The sequence below is a fragment of the Hoplias malabaricus genome, chromosome 17 (assembly GCF_029633855.1).
Source record: "Hoplias malabaricus isolate fHopMal1 chromosome 17, fHopMal1.hap1, whole genome shotgun sequence".
Classification (NCBI taxonomy): Eukaryota; Metazoa; Chordata; class Actinopteri; order Characiformes; family Erythrinidae; genus Hoplias; species Hoplias malabaricus.
In genome coordinates, this window is record NC_089816.1 from 12779380 (window position 1) to 12795923 (window position 16544).

Below are 16544 nucleotides of genomic sequence, written 5' to 3' on the forward strand. Positions count from 1 at the left end.
AGATTAATAATGCTTTACTGAAACTCTGTGTGTGATACTCAGGTTGAGGAGCTGAGTGTGAACTCCTCCAGACTGGACGGTGATCGGAGTAAAGGTCTGGCAGCTGAGCTGCACGCTGCGACTGAACACACTCGGCAGCTGTACGGCAGTGACGTGAGGACGGCCTTTCAACTGGTCAGCAGCATCCTGCAGAGAGAGAGTCTGCAGCAAGGCTTCAACCTGTCCGCCACACACGACTCCACCTTCAACCAGGTACAGCACTCAGTGCCTCATGTTTACACTGTAATGTATGTCTATTTAGGCAAGCATTTGTATTTATAACTGTTTGCAGCATTGCAACTTAGTTTTCACTAAACCACACTTGGACATCAGCAATACATCATTTCACAGGGAATTTGCCTATGACTATTATATAGGAAAACTTGATCAACTGGCAAAAATAATACAATAGATTTTTATATTATAAATTTATATTTGAGATTTTAAATGCTGACATATTTTGTGAGAAATGGGGTATCTTTGTCTCCTCCCATAAATATACAAACTACAACAGAAATTAAATATGCGGGACCTTTGTTAGCTTCTTCTGATCTTTGCATAGTATATTTCTATTGTCAACTAAAGGAGACTTGGTCTTTCTCAAGCTTTTTTCCTCTTGTTCTGAGGGAGTTTTTCTTTGTCACCTCAGCTTGCTCACAAGACTAGGACCTGGAGTTATATAATGGTGCTTTTCCACTCCATGGAACCTACACAACTCTACTTGACTCAGCACGGCTCTTTTGCATTTCCACTGGCCAAATCTGGTACCTGGTCCTTGGAACCAGGTATTTTTCAGTCCCTGCTTGCGCCGGGATTCCAACTGTGCTGAGTACATGTACATGACATGTAAACCCTGCAGATTGCTGATTGGCCAGAGAGACATGTCAGTCACCACGGAATTCAGAGTTCATTCAAATCCAGCACAAACTTGCTGCTTGTAAAATCACTTAAATTATAGCAGCGAATACACAATGAGTAAAGAGTGCCGAAATTTACTGCCGTAATTATTGTGGTTTTCAAAGCCAGCAATTCCTGGTAGAGATGGGGTTTTGTGACGTCACAGACTCCATTTCGTGGGGGAGCTGTGCTAGTGGAAAAGCAACAAGCTATAAGCGAGCCGAGCCAGACCCATGTAGTGGAAAAGCACCATGAAGCTGCTTTGTGACAACAGTTGTAAAAAAAACTCTCACTAGTGTTCTCACTCACTGGAACTCCCAGTTTAATATCCATCATTTCAGAAGAATTATTCAATGAGCAGTTGTTGACAGACTATAATTTTGTAAACCCTAAAGTGTATCTAAAATGGCTTGAGCTGTACGTATTATTGATTGTAGGTCAACACTGTGCAGACTCAAATATGTTTCCAAATCCTGCTTTCATTGGGATTGTACTTGTTTCTGAATAGATTTTATGTCCAGCTGTGTGTGTGTGTGTGTGTGTGTGTGTGGCCGTACAAGTAATAATGTGACCGAGCTCAAAAATAGAATGGATTAGAAGGCAATTAAGAACGTATACTCAGAGCCTCACACACAGGCCCAGGCCTCAGAGAACTTTATAGAGAACAAATGTTTATCATGTGCTAGAGTGATCAGCTGTTTAAAGCAACACTCATATTTTACCTTAAAATTACAGCATCAAAATCAGCATGATGCTCCACTGAGCTGTAATAAGGTTAACAGAGGCTCCATCTTTGCTACTCTGGGCTCAGCACTACAGAAACTGCACTGTGTAACTTTTGGAGGAGGCTAGGAAACCATACCCCCCTTAATCTCCCCTTGATTTCAGGACAGTGTTGTAAAAGTGAATTATACTCTGCAACTGTAGGAGCCCAGGAAAAAAGTTACCACATCTTACCTAGTGTTGTTTTAAACAAAGAAGAGAAGGCGGCACATGTTTACAATAGGTTTGAAGCATAATCTCTGTCAGTGTAATGGCTGCTACAGAAGGTGAAGGAGAATCATTAATGCACAACTTATCTAAACTCTCAAATGCCTGTACTAATGTAAAATAAGATGATAAAATAGGTTGTCAATAACTCTGTTTTGTGATAATCCTAGGCCGTTATTAGAGCGTGCAGTGCTATACTGGACCCTGATAATAAGGACCACTGGGAGCAGATTCAGCACTCAGACGGAGGCAGTGCCTCTCTACTGCGTCATTTTGAGGAGTACGCCAGCACCTTGGTCCAGAACATGAGAAAGACCTACCTGAAACCTTTCACCATCATCACCAACAACTTGAGTAAGTGCTACAACTACTATATTTAGCCAAATATATTCTCTAGCATTATTCCCATCTGTATGATCACGTTGACTGACCATTTTAATATATTGTGTGATATATTCTTGGTAGAAATAATAAATCCTTCTTGTTGTGGTCAGTCGTTTCAGTGGACTTCCTGGAGTCGTCCACTGCAGACCAGTCTGAGCTCCCTCGCTTTCAGGAGATAAAGGAGTTCTACTCCAAAGAGCTGGAATCTTCTGTGCTCTTCCCAGACTTGTTTATGAAACCAGCAGAAAGCACAGGTACCGTTTTTGAGAGTGTGAGTGCCAGCCTGCTGTCAGACACCCATCAGCATGATTATTATAGCAATTACTGTCCTCTACACTTTCTGCAGATATTGCCCCCACCGTGCCCCCTGTACAGAGTGAGCCCCCCAGGCTGTTTGTTGATCCTGAAGGAACACATTCTCCAGTTCTGACAAGTCCTGCACCCTCCGCTAAGAAAAGACGCCATGCAGAGTTTGCTGATCCTCCATCTGTTGCGATGGTGATCATCTACAGGTCTTTGGGTCAGCTTCTGCCCGAGAACTATGACCCGGACCGCCGCAGTCTCAGGTGAACTATTGCTTACTAAACTGTAAAAAGTCTAAATTAATTTTCGCCTGTACTGAAGTAGATGTTGTCACTGAGTCATTGGGATGTCAGACTTTATATTGTATATTTTTTGCTCTGTGTAGTTATTGCACTGATCAGGGTCTCTCCTATCTACAGACTGCCCACTCGCCCGGTCATCAACAGTCCAGTAGTGAGTGTGGTGGCACACAGGGAAGGAGAGTATGTCTCTGTTCCACTGCAGAGACCCATTACACTGACCTTCAGACTGCTGGAGTCACAGGAAAGGACCAAACCTGTGTGTGTCTACTGGAATCATTCGATGTGAGTGTGTCATTTGTTTATGTTTAATTAGTGTACATTACTGTGCAAAGGTTTTAAGCACCTGAGAAAATAGGATTTAAAAAGCTATTTATCTAAGCCGTAAGAGTTTATTTGCTCAAAATACTGTGACGGTTTAACCCTTTCTAAATCCATCTGTGTAGCAGTCCAGTATTATTGGAGGTTATCAGCCAATTCCTAGTTTGATGGGTTAATAAATATTTAATTATGTCAAATCATGTGTGCTGTTGATTTAACAGATCTATACGATCAAGAATATCTGGAAACAAACTTTGTTCTTCTCACTTGCCCACAACACATCTACTACTTTTCAGAAAAAATAAAATAATTTTACATTTACTGTATTAGTTTTTGTATTTAATTTAATTATATATAACTTCATACAAGCACCATGCTTAATGAAAAGCATGAAAATTATTTAAAATAATGATAACTTACTAGTTTTTATGCATTAAAGAATTTTAGATTCTCAGCTCATGTTTTCAGAATGATTATGTGAAGAAGAATGAGCCAAATATCATGTTTTGCACTTCTGGTGTTGCTCTGTGACCTTATGCAGGGTGGGGGTCTCAGGGAGCTCAGGGGCTTCGGGAGGTTTCGGGGCCTGGTCTTCTAAAGGCTGTGAGCTGACCTTCAGGAACTCCACCCACATCAGCTGCCAGTGTAACCACATGACCAGCTTCGCTGTGCTCATGGACATTTCCAAACGAGAGGTGAATGACTGCAGTGTTTCTGTGCATAATATTTCAGCCCTTCTTTACCAGAGTACTCTTTAAGCCAAGAGTAAAAGTCTTAAGACTTAAGGCCTTAAGACTAAAAAGGTTTAAGAACTCTACTCTAGCCCATGGGGAGAATTTTCATTGTGATGAAATCGTGATTGATTTCTTGTCACACCGAGGGCCCATTTACACCAGGCATTTGCAAGCATTTTTGGTGACCAAATCACATTTGAACTTAACTTGTCCTCAAGAAAAGGCAGATGTAAACACCTCCAAGTATGACTGGATCATTCAAACCACATTCAGAGGTGGTCAGAGACAGATCCTGTCCACACTTAAAACAAGTGTGAACACAACACTGTTTCTGTGATTCTTTTTCTACGCCAATGCCGATGACTCCCTGCTTGTTTTAAAAGTGTATAATACCCTCTTAAAGTAGTAACATGTGAGAAACCATGTTTACAGTTAGTTAGAGGGAAAAAATGGAAATAATGAACATGGTGGTGTGCTTATATTGCAGGAGAGTAAAATTGGAATTTACTTTTAAAAACCTTTACAGAGAAGCATATGGACTATGATCTTGTATAGCTATTAAAATATACATATGTATTCCTCCTTAAACACTATTTAATGAATTGATTACAGCTGTATTATCTGTGTTATGGAATTTTATTTTACAGTAGGCAATATGAGTCTGCTTTCCAGATGCATACCAGCTCACTAACAGACAACTCTCTGATCTGGTTTGTTTACTGACCCTTTAATAGCATGGAGATGTTTTGCCTCTGAAAGTTGTGACCTACACCACTGTATCTGCCTCTCTGGTGGCCCTCCTCATCACCTTCCTCCTGCTCGCTATCCTCCGCAAACTGCGCTCCAACCTGCACAGTATCCACAAGAACCTGGTGGCAGCCATCTTCCTCTCCGAGCTCATCTTCCTCACTGGCATCAACCAAACTGACAATCCGGTGAGCAGCCAACCAGAGACCTAGCAGTATGACAAAGTATTCATTTGTGGATATTTGGTCATGGAAGAATGTTTGAGGACTGTGTTTCTGTTGTTTGTGTAGTTTGTGTGTACAGTGGTTGCGATTCTGCTGCATTACTCCTACATGTGCACGTTTGCCTGGATGTTTGTGGAGGGCCTGCACATTTACCGCATGCTGACTGAAATGCGCAACATTAACCAAGGTCACATGCGATTCTACTACGCTGTTGGCTGGGGCTTTCCAGCCATCATCACAGGTAAGACTTTCAAATTAATATCAGAGTTGTCCCAATTTGCTTTTATCAGCCTTTTAACCGTGCGTTCACACTCGCGGGTGACAAGTGGCTTACGTCGCCCCAAGTTTCTCTTGGGGGTGTGTCAAGGCCACTCTTGTTGTTTTGGGGGGTGGGCGATTCAGAGAGCAGGAGGTGGCCAAACTTCGGAACCTATGTCTACGATTGGTTCAAAAAAATATTTGCAGCCTATCATTTAGAATGTCACTTCACCACATCACAACACTGAGAAAATTTGTCACTTTTTGCTCTGTTGCTGTGTCACTTGCCGTTTGTTGCTGAATTGTGCTCTTCCGTAGGAAATGACTGGATGCTTGTTGCTTTGTCACCTGCTGGTGTGAAGGGAGGGGGCTCAGTTAATATCACAGTGCTTGTGCACATTACTGTGGGAATCTGGAGTGTCTACCAAACCACCAACTATGAAACAGTGCCCAGTCAAGTTTTTTGTGCAGCCTAAATGAAATAAAATGGGTTGTTCTGATTTGCTTCTGACATCAAATGCTGAGACTCACCTCAGAGGTTAAACTGTTTAAAACAAATACAATGAGCACAGAGAAATAAGAGTACAGACTAAATATGGCGAGCAGAACAAAAACCTCAGAAAAAAGTTTCTGTGCCTAATGTAATGCTATGTGCTTGTGCTGAGGCAAATTATGGCTCGTTATAACTCAAAGGAACAGGTGCTGAAACAAATTTTCTGAACCAGGCTGTTTAGACAGGGGGAGAAGGGTGCTGTAGTGTTTGACCTTGTGGTGTTTTGACCAAAGCATACCACAGATATTTCAGTAAGAACCCAGAAATGTTTTCACTTATAGAAAAGAGACAATGTATCCCCTTTATCAGCTTTGGTCTCTAAGAAGGCATGAGCTGAATTAGGTACCACTGTGGTCACTATTCCTAGTTCTAGATAATTACCTTCCGGCTGTGTTTCCAAGCCCAGTTTGCCACACCTTCTCTACGTAATTCACTTCTTTAGAAGTCCTTCATTAGCTGGATGAGATGCAATAGTGTTAGGGCAGTGTGGAGGAGCTGCTTGTTAGATTCTGTTTGGGACAAGATTGTACAAGAAAGTACACCTCTGGGAGGAGGTCTGGTGATCTCTGATGGTAACTGTGAGGTTTGGACAGGGTTAAGCTAACACACTGACATCAAATCACATTGTATTGTATTATTATTTTAGTTGTATCTATTCTATTTCTAGTGTTTTGTTGAGAAAATAGCCACCTGAAGGCCAGATAAATACTTCACGTTATAGTTTATAATGTCATTCTGTCAGTTTAAGCCTATCATCAGTTATAGAATAATACACAACACAAATTAAATCTCTCTCTCTCTCTTTCTGTCTCTCCCTCTCTCTCTCCACCAGGCCTGGCTGTGGGTTTGGATCCTCAAGGTTATGGAAACCCAGATTTCTGTTGGCTTTCTGTTCATGACACTCTCATTTGGAGCATTACAGGACCCATCACTTTTGTAGTTAGTGTGAGTGTATGCGTGTGTCTGTGTTTTCTGGGAGTCTGCCTGCAGTGTTAATATTTCATATCTCTCCCACTCATTCTCTTGCTGTGCAGTCATTTAGGTCAGACTGGAACTGGTAAATGATGAAAATGTTCATGTTTTGCAGATAAACATTGTTATATTTGTGCTGGCAACAAAAGCCTCTTGTGGACGGAGACAGCGAACCTTTGAGAAGTCAGGAGCAATGTAAGTTGTGCAGCTGTTACCCTGTATCTACTGGATCTGTTCATTTTATCTTTAAAAGTATGGACAAAATGACAATTTAGATGAATATTATCATTTTATTTTTATTCGCTTTAAGCATTTATTTATCCATCCTCCATTAATCAGATTTAGAATGAAACTTACCTGATGGAAAAGCATGATGTTTATGAATTTTCATATTTGTGCCTCTGTAGCTGGACATAGTATTTACCTCTTGAGTAAAATACAGGTCTGGGACGAGGGGCAGGAACTCAAAGTTCAATTACAACCTTATTTTTGTCTTCATTCCTTCAGCTCTGCTCTGCGTGTGGCCTTCCTGTTACTGCTGCTCATCAGCGCCACCTGGCTGCTGGGCCTGATGGCTGTCAACAGTGATGTTCTCACATTCCACTATCTATTCGCCATCCTCAGCTGCATTCAGGTAGAAAAAACAAGTTACAAGTGGCTAAGTTACTAAAGCAAATGGCTTCAAAACACAGGTTGTTGTGTAAAAATGGTATTGACATTCCAGTGTTGGTTTATTTCTAGGTGTACAGGGTATGAAACAAAATGGACTCACGATATGTTCTAATCGAGAACATTAAGTGTGTATGCTTATTTCTTCTCTGTTTTTAAGGGCATCTGCATCTTCTTCTTCCACTGCATCTTAAATAAAGATGTGAGAAACAACCTGAAGAGTGTTTTTACTGGAAAGAAAGGGTCTGTGGAGGAGTCCAGCACCACACGCGCCACTCTGCTCACTGTGAGTTTGACTACAGTATGTGTTAGAGAATACTCTGTACACATTACATTGTATTTATAAAACAGAGAAATGCTGATTCAGATGCTATAGATAATACTAATGTAATTAATGTAATATTAATGAATCCATTGTTGGTTTTATGGAAGTGATTGATAAGACTCTGACAGAGCTTTATTTCGATGTGTGTCCAGCGCTCTTTGAATGGTAACACATACACAGAGGATGGCTGTGTGTACCGGACACCGATTGGAGAATCCACCGTCTCACTGGACACCTCAGTCAGATCAGGAAAAAGCCACAGCAGCAGCTACCTCGCCTACACACTCAGGTAGAATTCAATATCTTTCTCCACAAGAGGAATGACTCAGTGCTTCACATCAATGACAGCATGTGACCTTGTGCTGTTACAGATTCAAAATAACGTGACAATGACAGAATCAATAATATAATTTACATAACATGTAATGTTAATTATAATATTATTAATAAAATGATATTACATTTTCTGAAAAAAATGTCATATATTAAGTAGTATGAAATTGGGAATGTCTGGAATTGGACATGGTTAGAATCAACATATTTTTGGTGGAGTGGGTTGGAAAATATTTGCTTGCTAGTTAATAAAGAGCTACATTTATTGCAGGGTGAATAGAGTATTCAGTAGAAGAGATAAACTGTGTGGCATCTGTCCCAATGTTGTGGAGTTGTGGGTTAAATATATTGTTGCTGTCCAAAGAAACCATGACGTTGAAATGGATCAAGTGGAAAAGAAGATGAATGAATGAATGTATGTCCAATGAAAAACGTGTATCTCCCTTTTTGTTGATATTCAATTTACTTTATTTGAACACAGCAGCCTTCCTTCACAGTGTTAATGTTTCTGATGGGCCCCTTTTTTATATTCATTGGATAAAAGACACACTTCACTTTCTTAAGTTGGAGAAAATTTGATTTTCATTAAGTGGTTGGTCTGCTAAGTTTGAGAAAATATGGGATCCATTTCTTCAGTTTGTAAGGACGGCAAATATTTCTCCCATTCCAGACTGAGTTTTCTCTTTTGTACAGATTACTTGGCCTTATTGATTATTTAAGCTCAGCTGACACCCCGTTTTTTTCTATTTCTTAATCTATTTATTTCTTTATTAATTGTGTTTCTTTGTTTAGGCTTTTATATTTATGTATATTGTTTTGGAAGTAGCAGAATATCTTTCCTCACAATACGTTACTGCCATTGAAATGTATATCATCCATTTTAAGATGTGTTGGATACTTTTGTGTTATAAAATCCAATAAATAAATGGGGGGAAAAGATATTTCCTGATGGATGGACCAGTAGAAATGTTTTTTTCCTTCTCCTGTAAAGTTGCAATTTTTGCGATACATGTTTTTCATTGGACGGCGACAATATATAAATTTCAACCCAAAAAGCGTCTAATTTGGCTGTTTAGAAAATTGGGCATAAATTGGATGGAATTGGAGATGTGAATTACTGCATTACTACTATGATATGACATAAGGTCTGTATGGCCTTTAAATTGCTGACTGAGAAACTTTGGACACTAATACCTTAGCATGTATGGCATGTTGCACCTTAGCCCTAAAAATGCACATTTAATTTCACTGTATGCCAGTGTATGTTTGTAATGAGAATAAAAAAGTATAAAGAGAGAGAAGAGAAACACAGCGGTAACCGAAGTGACTGTGTTAACAAGCTCAACCCTTCAGAACTAAACGTAACCCTCACTGCCAAAAGAAAAAACTTTCTTTAATAGCATTTTAAAAAGACGGTCATACCTCACCTATTCAACATCATGTGCTGAAGGAATGCAAACTTTGACAAGTAGATTTTTCTCTTTTTTAATCCACAATAAGGGATTTGACGTGAAGAATTTTTGTAATGTCAGTGATGGCTCCAGTACGTGTCTCATAGTGACAGTGTAAACGAGGAGGTAGCAGCTGTGTGAGATTGTTTTCTTAGGACCAGCTTTTCTTCTTCCGCTGCTTCCTCCTTTCAGTAGGACAAGCACTTCTCAGTGTGACCCCTGTGATTGTCAGCATGTCTTAATCAGTTTTGCTAATAAGGCCTAAGAGTTGAATTCACAGAGAATATGATACTTTAAAATACTCAGAATTAACCCAGGGCTGATGAATGAAATGTCTGCTTTGCAGCTGTTTCTGCAGCTGCTTTGGTAATGCAGTTCAGAATGAAATATGACTGTTCGAATGACTTTTGTTTGCTTTGGGAGTTCATTATGTAAGTATGAAAATGGAAGGGTAATTGAGACTACTGTTGCTATCAGTAGAGAATCCACAGTTTCAGCAGTAAGACCAACAAGTGTCGTTTGTTTTTGCTTAGTTTTAACAGCACTTTGAAACATGTTTAGATGTTTCAGGAATTTTACGTTAAGCTGTTGGCACTGATGTTAGCATGTCCCCAATGACCTGCATGTCTGTGTTTTTAGGGGGGAGCAGAAGCCCCCCAGTGGTAGGAAAATGAGAAGCAATGAGGAAAACAACTCATTATTCTTCAGAAAGAGCAAGAGGGGAGAAGGTATGGAAAGAGTTATCCCCAGTTTACGTGTTTCTTAATAGGTCATTTTAACCAGGGATACTTTTATAGCTTAGACAAAGTCTTGTGCTTTAATTTAAACAATAGCTTTTTGTTTTATGGAAGTGCAACACGTTGCTTGTATGTATCACTTTTTACTATAATATAATACACCAATGTTCAATATTCATGTATATTTAATAATAATCTAAATAAATAATTCTTCAAGTTGCAGTGTGTTTGTGAAGTTTGCTACAGTTGCCAAGTTTGTTTTATAATAATGTAGTTTAAATATAACTTATAGAACTTAAATGCACTTATATACACTTTAAATCTTATCTCCTAAAGTTGTATGTGTGTTTGTGTTGTTCAGACTCAGAGTCAGACAGTGAGCTCTCGGTGGATGAGCACAGCAGCTCATATGCTTCCTCTCGCTCGTCTGACAGTGAAGAGGAGGAGAGGAGCTCCAAGCAAAAGTGGAATAACGAGAGGAGTCCCCTTCACAGCACTCCCAAAGGTACAACAGTTTTGTCGTGTAAATTACATTTAAAATTCATTAATGACAGAGATGTGTTTGTAGGGAATTCTAAGAAAAAACTGTTGATCTTTCTAAGAAAACATCTCTTTTTCAGATTTCCCACTATTTCATTATTAAACAAATTACATAAAAATCATTTAAGACACATGACGACTGGGGATTGCTGGTCATTTTGTATAAAATGTCTGAATATCTTTGCTTATAGCTTAATGAATGAATGATGTGAAAATAATAATCTTGTGGGGGTTTTTTTTCCTCATGCCATATCAGAAACAAGGCAGGTTTTTGTGTAGTAAAGCCGTCCCGCACCATGTCTGCCACATGAAAATAATCCCGTTACCAGTTTGAATAGGAGTTAGCTGCCATTTAAAATGTTTGGAATGTTTTCATAATTTACGTTGACTAATTTTCAGTTGACAGGAATACCTACAGAATTAACTGAATTAACTGATTATCTCAAAGTGCCAACTTCCAACTTGGACTTTAGTTTCTCCTAAACCTTTTACTTTTGACTATACTTTGAATTTTTACAGTTGATGCTGTTTCCAATCACATGAAGCCATATTGGCCAGTGGAGCTTCCCACAGCCAGTGAGAGTGAGGGAACCGGTGGTCCAGAAAAATTGAAAGTGGAGACCAAGGCGAATGTGGAGCTACATGAAGCCAACAAACTCAGCCATAACGGAGATCTCTCTCAGAGTGAAGGACCACCAAGCCAGCCCAGCAGCAACCAGCTGCCCAGGAGAGGTCAAACATCAATACCAATACTCTTCTGAAGTTTAATGATCAGAGTACATATTGCTCTAGGGAGTACATGAGAAGCACAAAGAAGAGAGCTTCCCTCTGCTTTCTGCTCTCCTCAGTCACATGAACAGTGTTATACACTTCCTTTTTTCTACACCACAAAAAAGGGAAAAAAAATTAAATCCTCGTGTTATTTATACAACACTGTGCATTCAAGCTTAGAAGTCTTTGGTTATTGACGCGTTGCTGCTACTAACTACATTTACAGTGGATTTTATTGAAAAGCTCAAGTCTGTGCTTTTGATTACTTCCCATTTCAGAAAATTGGCAAAAAAAAAAAATATATAAAAATAAAAAAAATAAAGACTTTCAATCAAATACACAACATAGGAGGTTCAGCCTGCTGCAGCCGTCTAAGCACTGGCTCATGTATTAACTGTGACTTCTAAATATTAAAGTCTAGGTTCTCTATGGATTTTTGCAATTCATTTGTTCATTGTCATCGGTGGTGTCAATGCACTGCTGGCTCTACCACAGACCTAGACTCTGACTCCTGAAACTCAAAAACTGGAATTCAAAAGAATTTGCTCAGTTTGTAGACCATTGGTTTCCCATTGATGGTGTCTATGAGGATTGCACGTTAAGGCTCCTGCAAGGTGCAAGGGTGTTACGTTTATTAAGGGCAAGGCCACCCTGTTCTTCCAGCATAGATTTTCATCTTCGACTTCCATGTTTGTGAATTTCAGGAGTAGGTTCCAAGATGCATCTTTTTTTTCCCCTCGTTCCTCCACTCTTCTTTATTCTTCTTTTTTCCGTCGTCTTCACAGGCATTTTAAAGAACAAAATCACCTACCCTCCCCCACTAACAGACAAGAACATGAAGAACCTTTTGCGAGAGAAACTGAGTGACTATAACCCCCCCACTCCCACAGTCAGGTGTAAAAGTCCGTCTCAGGAGTCCACTGAGGCTCTCCGCTCAGGCCCTGAGAGCCACAGCATCATCATCAAACCCCCAGCTCTTCCACTCACTACCACACTCAACGGGGTCACCCTGGAGCTCAGCACAGGCCCCACCCTCGCAGCTGAAGAGACTGAGTCTGAGTGAGTTACTTTTACGATTCAGGGATATGCAAAATTTTGGGTACTTTTCCCTGTTTTTAAATGACAGGTGTTATTTTTTACAGTATTTAAAATTTTAATGATTGCGAGTATTGTATATTAAAGTTTGAGTTAAAGAGGCAATAGCAGGAAATGTTACATCCCGCTCTGCCCTGCATTACCTGGCATAGGTTATATGTGCATGGACTAGGGCTGGGCCATGGGGCACATATATCACTATATACTTAAAACAAAAAAAATTATTTTAGAAATCACTATATTATGACACAGAGGCGATGCACTAGTAGTACCACATTTTTTAAAAACTGTCGAAACCCACTGAATATAGTGTTTCTGTTCCCCGTTTCACACACTGCACTGCACTGCACTAAATCCAGTTCAGCAGGACTGATTATGCTCTCTTTGTAATGAAACTTGTAGTTGGTCAGTGTTATTTAAGTAGAGACAGTATCCACAATGTGCTCAGAAATATAAACAAAATCCTTTTTGCCCATCTCTGCTGTGGACATTTTCTTTTGTTTTTTGCAGTTAATCTCTGTCTCTCTCTTTATCTCTCCTAGTGGTAGCAATGAAACCTCCATCTGATGAAGCTGAGGAATTCATAAGAGAAGAGTGTAGCATCAAATATGTAGCTGTTCCAGAGGAGGACAGTGATTCTGTAGGTGACAGTCACTGACCACAGACCTCTACACTGCTATGGAGAGAAGTACAGCCTCAGGACATTGCTCTACCTGCCTAAGAAAAAAGGGAAGCAGTTGTAAATCGTTACTTGAGACAAAGGACGGTTCTGGCCACAATACATGGTTTAAGGACTTCTATGGGGTGACGTATTTATGGTGTTGTCCATTTAATGTTACACCATTGGACTGCATTGAGGGCAGACAACAGTAATGAAAGACTGTGTGATAAAGCCCAGCCGTGCCTGAGACACCTCTTCCATAGACTCCATCTGTCTTAAAAGGATGGCTTTTGAAGTGTAAGTAATGTGTACAGTAGGCTTTTTTGTATTTTAGCTGTTAATAGGGTTTTGTAAAAATGAGTTGTAATTAGCTCTTGTAACAAATTGCCAATAATGAAAGTTTACTTTTGTTACCTTTGTTTACTGTTACAGCTTAAATTGATATTTTGAACCTTGAATGTTGTGTGCATCTGTTTGAATAATGGACTCTTCCAGTGTTCAGCTATTAGTGTAATGAAGGAGTTCTCCATTCCATATCAGTGAAGTATACTGTGATACACTAACTGACAGGTATTACATGAGATATTCCTATAAAGCTGTTCTCATTGTTTGATGTTTTCTGTATAATCAGCACCAGACAGTGTTTAAGGGTAATTTATGTGTAAGAATGACATGTTCTTAAGTGAAGCAAATTATGCCGCCTTTTCTTAGCCAATACCCAAGTGCCCTACAGAATTAGTGTTGATATTACACCTGTTAAACTGTGTAATCCTCAGTTGTCTGAGTGGGCTTTGCTGACCACTGAGAGATAAACATCACTCCCTCATTTACTGATTCAGGGACTACTTATCTGTTTGTTTGTTTGCATTTCTGTAGGTCAGTGCTTCCCACATATTTCTGCAGTGCCCCATTTTTGCCCATGGCTGATTTGTTTGCCTTGTTGTGTCATTACGGATCATTCTAAAAACATAGTAACTTATGACACACATGCAGATGTCTGTTGAGACAGTTGATAATAAGACAAGTCAATATACATGTTACAGATATATTCAAACTATATTTAATCTAATCCTAGTTCAACCTTAAACATCTTACTCACTGCTTTTAACTATATTCCTTACAGCAGATAGAGGAACCAAGGTTAAATGAACTGTGTATGAATCCAACACAACTGTCTTTTCATTTTTCTTCCCCAACAGTAAATGTTGGATGAATTATGCCAAACATCAGTTTATGGAATGGCATGCCCCACCCCCTGGTCATCAGTTGGTAATCCAGCCTTCAAAAATTATGGTTTTAAAATTTAGCTTTTCAAGGAAAAAGACAAAATAACTGAACATATCGTCACTGTCCAATAAAAATATACATCTCCCAAAAACGTAACTTAACAGGAGAAAAAACAAACTTCTTAACTTTCAGTGGAAGAAATTGTAAAAAAAAAAAAAAAGATTTTATTCTAAGTCATTCTGGAGCATTTCTATTGGTCCATTCATCATTTTCATACGATGTGAAGGACAGCTTCTGTGATAAAATGATGTAGTAAACTAAACATCCACAAAAATGGAGATACATGTTTTTGATTGGACAGCGATGAAACGCTGAAATTAAATTTGTCTAAGAAAAAGGAGCCGTATCTTTCTTGAAAGCTACCTACGTTTAAACGCTACCTGTATTTTAAAAAATGAATTGTACATGTTCTTATGACTTATGATTTTAGTGAACTCAGTTGTCACTTCCAAGTTTGTGAACAGTCAAAGACACTGGATACAGACATGAAGACTATGAATTCATATCTTTGTTGGCACTGAAATAAAACAATGTAAGCTGTAAATAAATGAATATTGGAGTGGTTTTATAAATACATGTGTTTGTTATTTTGCTTGATCTAATTTTTTTCCTAAATCTTTATCAGCATTTTTCACAGACCAATATGTAAGTCTAACCCTTGTTTACTAAAAAAGGCAACAATTGTTAAAATTAATTACAATGACATTAAAGACAGAATCTTCCTAGGGTTTGTTCATACTTGTCAGCTTTGGTTCAATTTAAATGTGCCCTGGTGTGACTGCTCTGTTTGTTAAGTGTAAAAGCTTAATTTTTATATTCTGATGTGCACCCAAAAAAAAAGTGGACCGAGACCGTCTGAGCAGGTTGGTCTCAATTAGTTTCTAAACAAATTCTGCAGCCGTTTGTTTGAGGAATGAACACAGTGTGAACAAAATACCTATATAAAACGAACCTATATAAAACAAACAGATATGAAGTCTGTAAAGAACCAGAATACATTTAAAACTTAGCTTAGCTTCTTTGTTTTGGGCAGCAGAGGAGTTTCTGACACTGCTTCAAGTCCTTGATCAGGTTTACCACACCATGCTGCTGCTGGTAATAAATAAAATAAAAATGTTCTGAATGAGAAATAAAAATGTTCTGAATGTATATATAGGGGTTTGTCTCCATGAAAATTGGGTGTAATGTTAAGCTTCTTTCCTGGAAGTAGCAGGACAGATATAAACAAGACACTGTACCATTACCTTATGTAGACAGAACACAACCTATATAAGTGAGCAGTTTTAGACTGAAGGGGAGAGATGAATGAAATTAATCTGATTATCTCCCAGCCTTTTTTTTGGTTGGTTTTTGTGAAATAAAAATGAATTTAAAACTCTAGACGGTGTCTGCCAGAGAATTTCATTCATCATCCACCACACCACCCCTGATGAAATACACAACAGCTCCTTCCAGTGTGTGTCTCCAAACCTGAAGCCTCCACAAACCTGAAATAAAGCAGTTATGAAAATGAATGAATGAATGTAAACTTCCAATCGAATGCTCAGTTTCACTTGAAAATGGATTGTGAAATCAGGATAAAAAATATGTTGTGCTTAATTCAGTGTATTAAAATCACAAATTTTGGATGAATCAAAAGTAAAATATTCAAATACGTCACACTGGGTGTTAAAATGTAAGATTTTTGAACACTATCAGTGCTAATTTAAGATTAAATTGGCGACGTAAACCTGATAAATTTGCTGTGTATTTTAAATCAATTCAAACATCAAAACCACTTCAAATTCACTTCTTCCCTGAGCACTGCAAAATGAGTCATCTACATTTCACATGAAGTTTTCGTTTGTTAGCTCCGCAATCAGGGTCTCGGGTCGCGGCTCCTTTAAGAAAACCGTTGCTGCTATTGACGACATTTCCTGGACTAGGAACCGAGCGGCTCTGTGAAAATCAACAG

General features: G+C 38.9%; 1 protein-coding gene across 1 annotated transcript in view; it reads left to right on the forward strand.

Moving 5' to 3' along the window:
• Positions 1–15147, forward strand: part of celsr1b (cadherin EGF LAG seven-pass G-type receptor 1b) — a 63508-nt gene extending 48361 nt beyond the window's left edge. The window contains exons 18-35 of the mRNA XM_066648865.1: positions 43–252; positions 2097–2280; positions 2421–2564; positions 2657–2876; positions 3033–3197; positions 3775–3928; positions 4702–4902; positions 5005–5179; positions 6582–6694; positions 6837–6916; positions 7229–7355; positions 7551–7676; positions 7868–8004; positions 10139–10227; positions 10598–10741; positions 11296–11508; positions 12333–12606; positions 13185–15147. Coding sequence (XP_066504962.1) covers positions 43–252; positions 2097–2280; positions 2421–2564; positions 2657–2876; positions 3033–3197; positions 3775–3928; positions 4702–4902; positions 5005–5179; positions 6582–6694; positions 6837–6916; positions 7229–7355; positions 7551–7676; positions 7868–8004; positions 10139–10227; positions 10598–10741; positions 11296–11508; positions 12333–12606; positions 13185–13209 — 2781 coding nt within the window. The 3' untranslated portion in view covers positions 13210–15147. The remainder of the gene's footprint in view (positions 1–42; positions 253–2096; positions 2281–2420; positions 2565–2656; positions 2877–3032; positions 3198–3774; positions 3929–4701; positions 4903–5004; positions 5180–6581; positions 6695–6836; positions 6917–7228; positions 7356–7550; positions 7677–7867; positions 8005–10138; positions 10228–10597; positions 10742–11295; positions 11509–12332; positions 12607–13184) is intronic.
• Positions 15148–16544: the final 1397 nt, after the last annotated feature.